Source organism: Labrus bergylta, chromosome 11 (genome assembly GCF_963930695.1).
Source record: "Labrus bergylta chromosome 11, fLabBer1.1, whole genome shotgun sequence".
NCBI lineage: Eukaryota > Metazoa > Chordata > Actinopteri > Labriformes > Labridae > Labrus > Labrus bergylta.
In genome coordinates, this window is record NC_089205.1 from 16,755,851 (window position 1) to 16,764,265 (window position 8,415).

General features: G+C 38.2%; 1 protein-coding gene across 1 annotated transcript; it reads left to right on the forward strand.

The window, feature by feature from the left end:
- The first annotated feature begins 364 nt into the window (after positions 1-364).
- il10ra (interleukin 10 receptor, alpha) lies at positions 365-5,104 on the forward strand. Its single transcript, XM_020639353.3, has 7 exons — positions 365-647; positions 1,091-1,211; positions 1,466-1,638; positions 1,730-1,875; positions 2,018-2,186; positions 3,076-3,194; positions 3,321-5,104. Exons 1-7 carry the CDS (start codon positions 584-586, stop codon positions 4,242-4,244), a joined length of 1,716 nt encoding a protein of 571 aa, XP_020495009.1. The 5' UTR covers positions 365-583; the 3' UTR covers positions 4,245-5,104.
- Positions 5,105-8,415: the final 3,311 nt, after the last annotated feature.

Below are 8,415 nucleotides of genomic sequence, written 5' to 3' on the forward strand. Positions count from 1 at the left end.
GTAGCTTTATAGGCATGCACACACAAACTAAACCTGACAAAAAGAAAAGATGTGTCTTCTTCTGAACCAGGTTGTTTATCTCTAAAGTGCCTCTTATATATAAGACAATGAAAAGTAACTCAACGGGGAATCCCTGAAGGCTTCCTCTTCTGTACTGTACATACACAACCTGCTTGGAGTGTGGAAAGGGGAAAAGAAAAAGAGGAAGGAAAAGTTTTTGGTGCGAGAGAGACGAAACTACCAGCACGTCACTGATCTGTTCTGAACAGGAAGCGCGTCATGAGAGAGTCAGTGGAGCTGAGCAAATGAGGAGAGCAGTTGGGGAGAACTGTGTAGATTCAGTCATCAGGGGAAAAAAACAAGCTGCTTCTTCTTACTTCTCTCGTAGATGAAGGGACACCACATCAGCGAGAGGACAGCTGCTCCACTCTTTAAACATTCATCAACTCTTCCGTGTTAGCTGGAAGATTATAGGCGTTAAGAAGAATAGATGTTTGTAAAGTCTCATTTGCCTCAATTTCAAATGGAACAAGGGACTTTCTGATTGCTGCTGTGTGGATTATGACTGATCACATCTAACGAAATGGATAAGAGCAAGAAGACAGCATTTCTTGCCTTTCTGATGATCTATATAATCAATGTGTCAGGTAATTATAACTTTTAAAACTTTTTAGATTGTGATTTTCAGATTTGTATTTATTTATGATTGTCTTTTTTTGATCCATTCTGATGAAACCTTCTCGTTTGAACCTTGATATGGTTTCTAGAATGGAAACATGAGTGGGGAAAAAAAGGGAATTTTATGAAATATTTATGACAGTTTTGTTTCTAGTAAAAAAGGATACATTTCTGACTCTTCGAAAAACCCAAATTGTCATTAAATCTTATAAATGATTTGCAAGTTAACTGTATTTTGTCAACTTCCTTTTGAATTTTTGAAGGCATTTGAAGACAATGATTGTTTATTACATTCAGAAATAAAACTAGTACAAAGGTCTCCTTTTTTGCCATATTTTATGAACTTTCTGAAGTTTAAATTGTCTTATAATGACCAGTAAATGTGTATATTCGCCTTTTTTTTCTGTAACAGGACTGGATATCCCTCGGCCTGACAAACTGGTGGTGAATATTATGGATGGGGAGGTGATAGTAATGTGGGATGATCCTGTGGACCTGCCCCCAAACCCCAAATACAACGTACAAATGGCAAAGTATGTTTCACTTAAAAATATCAACGATTATGATTCAGAGTTATGTTCTCATGTTCTTAAGTGTTCATTTTCAATTCCCTTTATTTGGAAATTTCCAAGCAACCTCTGTTATTTTGCTTAATTGCCACAGTACTGGTTATGAAACAAATAGATTCCTCTAACATTTTAAAAGAAATTGGCTCAATGTTGAGTCTGCTGTTTATTGAAATGCTTTATTTTTTCAGATAGTGACTGATGTATTTTTGTTCCTTTAGGTACAGCAATAAATGGGTCGTGGTGGAAGGCTGCACAGGGATATCAAGGACCTATTGTGACCTCAGCAGCCATATACACGATTATAGCTCTGCCTACAAGGTCAGAGTTCAGCTGGTCTCAGGGGATGATGTGTCTGGGTGGACAGTCAAGTTGAAATTTCTTCCAAACACAAGTTAGTTTATTTGTTCCTTGTTTGGTCTTACTTTGGCTAGTGTAATTCAGGAACACCATAGCATTTCTCTTACATTTTTTGTTTCACACAGGTGAATTGAGTCCACCCTCCTTCACTATGATGGCGACCTCCAGCACTCTAAAGTTCATTGTTCACCAGAAACCCATTCTCAGAAAACTCTTTCCTTATGGAGTCATCTACACCATCTACCTGGAGGAGACAGGAGAGGAAAATAAGGTGGGCATCAGAATTCGGTGTGAAGAAACTAACCATGAATATTGGTATATAATGTAGCACTCTTAAATAATTGGCAGGATTATTATACGATCTGCTCTACACTGCAAAATGTCTAACCATGCATTTTGATTTTACCACACAGACGACAACAGCTTACCTGAAAGATGACGTTGAGGAGGAAAAGAGGAGTAAGACTTTCACTTCTCTCCACTGGGGGAAGGTGTACTGTGTCAGCATCAAGGTCGAGGGCAGTGGAGCTCTCACCACCAGCCCTGTAACCCCTAAACAGTGTCTGCAGCTACCAGAGCAAGGTAAAAAAATAAAAAAATAAAGAAATGATAGTGTGCACCTGAGAGACAGCAGCACGGAATAGCAATCAAAGACTGTTGTTTCAGATTAGATTAGACCAAAAGCTAAACTAATAATACCAGGCCATTGCTGCTAACAGGCTGTTAAAACTATAGAAGTTAGTCTATATAGAAAAAACTCAAAAATGAAAATATGGCTACATCCATTTACTGGTTAGCATACTTTCAAGAAACACTGGAAACAGTGATATACAGCTATCCTTCTCTGATGGACTAGAATAATCTGTCCGCTAGCACCTCATAAATTCACAAATGTCTTAGCTTTTTCTCAATATTTTTATTCAAGCACATTGAGTTTATCCCTATATGACTACAATATGAATTTTTTCTCGTTTTCTGTCTGCATTTACAATCGTTTATGCTAAGTGAATTTAGCCAGCAAAGGAATATTGATCCCTCTCTCTTATCTTGCAAGCTTAATATAAAGCTACAGCGAGCAGCTTAGCATAAAGACTGAAAACAGTGAAAAACAGCTATCCTGATTTGCTAATGCAAAATCTGCCTGCCAGCTCTGCTAAAGCTAACAATAACAATGCTATAGTTTGTTATTTTAATCTTGTTTAAATATTACCCATGGTTTTTTGGGGGGCATTGCATTTCTGGACTTTTAGCTTAATTAAGCTAGCTAGGTGCTGACAGCAGCTCAGTCCTCCTATCTTACATTCAACAGTTAGCCAAAAAGAAGTTTTGATTTTATTCAAACCATTAAACTATGGCCTTAATAAAAAGTTTATGAGAAATTAAGTGCGTAGTATGATGCAGGTTAACTTCAGCCTTTCACCTTGAACAATCTTGCTTATGATGAACCTTTTCTTGTTGTTCTTCCCTACAGAATATTTCATAATTGCTGTATCGTCCCTTTCCTTCATTGGAGGACTAGCCTTTGTTGCCATCATGGCCGCACTCCTACTCTGTTACTTGAGACGTCCAGAGAAAACACCTGCTGCATTGGTAAGTACATTAATAAATCCACTGGGACTACATTGCAGCTGCTCAGATGGTTGCAAGACATTTTTCCTGATGGGAATATTCAAGAACAATAAAAATGACAACCTTTCTTCTTTTCGCTCACTTTAGAAACCTCCTGTTAGCCACTGGCTTCCACTCTCGGTTGGAGAAGGAAAGATGGAGGTTGTTACAGACAAAGGATGGTTACTGTCCGGTTATAAAATTGAAAAGAAAACCTGTGTCAAAGGGCCAGAGACACATGTCAACATAACAGAGGACAATGAAGAGGAGGAGAGAAGGACAAGCATGGACAGTGGGGTCAGCATGGAGTCCAGCTCTCTAACAAACAGACAGGAAAGTCCTCCACTGAGACAAGAGGACAGTGGCTGTGGGAGCTTGGGAGGACCAGAGAGCTCAGCTAGCAGTCAGAAAGATTACCCTCTGAAAGAAGAAAGGACTAATAAAGACACTGGAAGGAACATGGAGGACGTTTGGGAGAGAATGGGCAGCCAGCTTGATTCTCCTTCTTTGAATCTGCACGGTCAGGACAGTGGGTTTCTGAAGGAGGTAGTTTCTGGAGGCGATTATCAAAGCCAGAGCCCCTCTAGTGTTCAGATTCAAGTCTGCGATGATCAAGAAGAGTTTAAACAGAAGCTTCCCGACTTGGCCGAAGTTATCACAGGCTACAGGGCTACGCCTCAATCCTGTATATGCTCAGAAGCAGGCCAGTGTACTTGGTGCCATAAACAAGGACATTATGGTGCTGAAGTTATCAAACAATACAGAGCTGTGTGCTTTGAAAATGAACTTTTGAGCAGCAAAAGTGATTTTGTGGACTCTTACAACAGAGTGAATACTTTTTCAAATTATCCCCATAATACAAAAATGGACACCATCATGATCGATGACTTGGAATCAACTTTTATACAACTGAAGGAGACTTTTCCTCTGCTAACAGCACTGACACCGCTGCCCCTTGTGGAGAAAGAACAGGACTTCAATATGAACAATGTGTCGCTCTCTCTCTGTGACATACAGCTGATAACTGACTAATACACTGTGGAATGAAACATTGCTATTTATACATGTCTGAGTGCTACACTGCTGCAATACACACCTACAGTAATTTTAACTGTATGACACTCAATGGGTAATATGAAATACAAGCGTTATTTGAGGAGTAGAAATGGTGTAGTATGAAATCTGAAGAAATTGGGGGAAAGTATAAGCAGAGGCAAGTTGTTATTGAGCAAAGGAAGGAAACTGAGGTTGAACCACACAGCTGCTGAGCAACGATTGTTGGCTGAAGTCTCAGGAGCTTAAAAAGAGATGTGGCATATATAGTCAAAGATTGTATTCGAATCCTGTCTTTCTGGGTATATAAAAATGTGACTTGAAAATGTGCAGTTTGCCAGAAATGAAACTGGGGTGGGGGCCAATACAGAGAAACGGTTTGACAGTTACGCGTTTTTGGTGATTCTCTGAATCCTCCCCGTCTTTGCCAACAATGACACCCCATGTCAGTAATCACACTTAGTTTCTGAACTAAGTTTCTGTTTTTTCCCACTGTTTGAATATCAACACAATGTTAAATACTAGAAAGAGAAGTGTAGTCCTATTAATTCTCAATAGACTATCAATTCCAAAAGACATTATCCTAAGTGGTGTCAAACAAAGGCAGAATTAAGAAGCAAGTATGTATTTTCTAAATTTCAATGACGTTAATGCCATTCACAGATCTTTGTAAATGCTCATTCATTTGTTGTGTATCAGCCATGTGATTCAGCTTCTTGCCTGTAAAGCTCATATACTGCATTTTTGGTGAACAAAAATCTATTTATTTATTTTTTATAGCTGGGAATTTACTTGACTCTGTTCTTCTATGTGAGATTAAAATAAATCGTCCCAGGGAATGTTCTGTGAATTTCATAAATGTACAGACACAGACACAGACACAGACACACACACACACACACACACACACACACACACAAAAGAAACCAAGCCAGTAAACATCTGACATGAATTTTTCGCAGAAACCATGACTCAAAGAAACATGCAAACACAAGGAACACTCTGAAATTAAAAAAAAGTGTGACACGTTTGAAAATAAACATTATGGGTCTTTGCTATGCTTGGGATCCCCATATGTAAATTGTGTGAAGAAAAATAGAGCAGTGGTTTCTCAGTGTCTAAACAAAGAAACAGAAACACTTCCTCTCTCGGGCAGCAGCTCGGTTAAAAAAAGTCCCATTTCACAGTAAGTAAAGGCCAATAGGCCAAACTTTTCTAGTCACCTGTTCATTTACAAACCTTAAGGGTAAGGTTTAACCTTTTGATGGGATAAAGTCGATCCTTTTTGGAAACTCATGTTCACAGCGTGCAGTTCAAACAACAGGGGAAGGCTTTGGCTTCCTGTTAAGCCAAAACTGATCCCCCCAATTACATCCCTTTCCATCATGTGCAATGCAAGCCCATAATGTTTTTAAAAAGTTTATGTCTGCATTTACTTTTTAAACACTTTTGCTTCAATATCACTTCATTGTCATCACATCAGCCTGTAGTGTTGTAATAACAGGATCATTTAAAGAAAATAATCATTGGAAATTACCTTTAAAAAAAAAAAAATTCTTAAGACTCCCAACTAATTTAAGTAAGAGAATGAATTTGTGGTTTTGTTTACTTTGTTACTGAGGGAAGGAGTAGTTTTAGACGTCCAGGTGAGATTAAACCATCTCTGATATCTCGGCCTCAGCTAGCAGCAACAAAAAAAAGTAATCAAAGGAAACAACCTTTTGCTCTCTGTAATGTTTATATTGTTTATCACATAACCCCAAGATTACAAAGACAATTTCTCAAGATAACCAACATATCAAAACACAGCATGGCTGTCCTCGGCCTAAATCCAAATCTATTTTTAGCCATTGATTAAAAGGTACCTCGTCAATTTGTTTTCAAGGACTGCCGTTAACGCCTTGTCTAAAACAGGTGATGTCTAAAAACACCACTGGATGAAAAATACAAGTAGTACCCTTATGCAGTCTGGCAAGTGAAGTTAACAAGGTTACAAAATATAACAGAAAGTGGGAGGAATACAGGGTCCACATTTGTTGCCCTTGGGACCATTTGCAGGTTAATCTCACCCCTGTTTCCTACAATACTGTAAATGTCACAGATTGATTTGGAACAGTACCATTGCATTTTTTTTAACATAATCTTACGATCAAATTAAGTGATTATAAACTAAAACTTTTTCATGGTAAAAGATAGAGCATAAAGTTAATGAATCAGACATAAAGTATTGTTTAGAATCTAAAAACCACATCTATTCTATCAAGAACCTGACCTTAAGTGAATCTATTGTGGGCAGCTCCTCAGAAACACACAAGATAGAGATAAAGATATTGTTTTTAGTTTCATAAAAGGAAAGCAATGACACATAACCATAGAACGTATCAAAATAGCAGATATGTGACTTTGAAAGGAAGTAGTGTGCAGTTTACAAGAAAACTCATCTGCCTGGTTCCTGTGGTTTAGGTGTTGATGTCTGCCTCCACCATGACAGTTCTTCTCATCGGCAGACAAATATGTGTTGGTGTATGTGTGCGCACACACACACACTCATATTATATTACAAATACCAAAACCGACTCAATGAAATTGCAAGTAAATTTATGTTTGAGATTAAATTCTGCACATGTTAAATCTGTCATACAGTAACATTACATTTAAATAAGAGTACAACTGTGCATGCACAAAACCACCTTGGCTTTTTTTGCTCTTTAGAAAAGAAAAATGAAAACTCAAGTTGTCTAAGAGCCAGAGATATGGTTCAAAGGCCTCACACAGAGTCATGTGAAGATAACGTAGGTGATTCCCTGCTCAGTATTCAGGTTAAAAGTCCATCAAGACCTCTAGCAGCAAAGAAAACAAAAACAAAACAGGATCAGATACAAAACAACCTGAAACAAGATGTGATGCTTGGGGAAAGTGACAGACAAAACAAACGTGTTCCATACGCTGGTTTTGCAGAACAAACCACCCCCATGGCGTCTGTCATTTTAAACCACTGCTGATGGAGAAGGGAGGAGGAAAGCTGGTTTTGCTGTAAATGGAGAGAGCCTTACAGTTATTCAACCATTTTAGAGAAGGATTTGAAAACGTGTGAAAGGCTGTGAGGCCATTTCTACTTACTTGAACATTTTTTCTTTCAAAGACGGCTCTAGAGAGGAATAAGAGGAGACATGTATGAAACTATCATATTTATCAAACTCTAAATGTAGGCTGACAACCCCATCAGCATGTACATACATATTTTTGAAAATGTTCTGCAAAAAATACTGAACGCATGCAGACAGTTTTGATTTATTCCTGTAGTTTTTGAGATAGGCTATCTGTCACCAAGGAATTAGCTGTAGCTTAAAAGATATTTCAGCAACTTTGGATTTATTATCAGAGTAAGTCAGACGATTCCTTGCGTAGAAAAGTATTTCAAAGAAGTGTTCACAGAGTCCTTGTGTTTTTTTTCAGGGTAACAAGGTCCTTGACTTTTGCAGTTGGACTGAATAACAAGTTTCATTCATCTCCACTGTTTTAATTTGTATGTAAAACATTTTCAGATAAAATGAAAACTATCTGCATGACTCAAACCACCAGGGATGCTTTTTTAATACATTTCTGGTGGTGAACTGATTCATTAAAGCGTCACTCACTCTTCTTCTTGCAGCAGTTTTTGCATTTTTTACATTTGTACTTGAAGCAGAATTGGAATATGGCTATGGTGAATAGGATCGCCAGAATTCCAAAGCCGACAGCGATGCCGACTGCGTTTGGGTTTACCCTGCTCCCTGGGGAGAAAAAATGAAGAGAAGTACAGTGATTAGTTTGGGCCATAGCTTTAAATATAAAAATCATCATACAAGCATTTGAATTACATTAAACAAGCTAGCTGAAACACAAAAGGTTCTTCTTGAATTTTTCAGGGTATGTTTTCCTAACAGAAGTGAGTACCGACTAAACCAGCAGTCCGTCTGGCTGCCTGGGACTAACAGGATCAATATGTACTCGGTATGTTCATTATGAATGAAAATTCACTCTGATGAAATGAGATTGGAAAATCAATCTCTCGCAGATATGCTGGCTATGCTTTCATTAACAGACTTCACAGAGACACTGAAATGTCAGTGCAGGGTGCTACAGATTAAAATACAGCTCATGCATGACG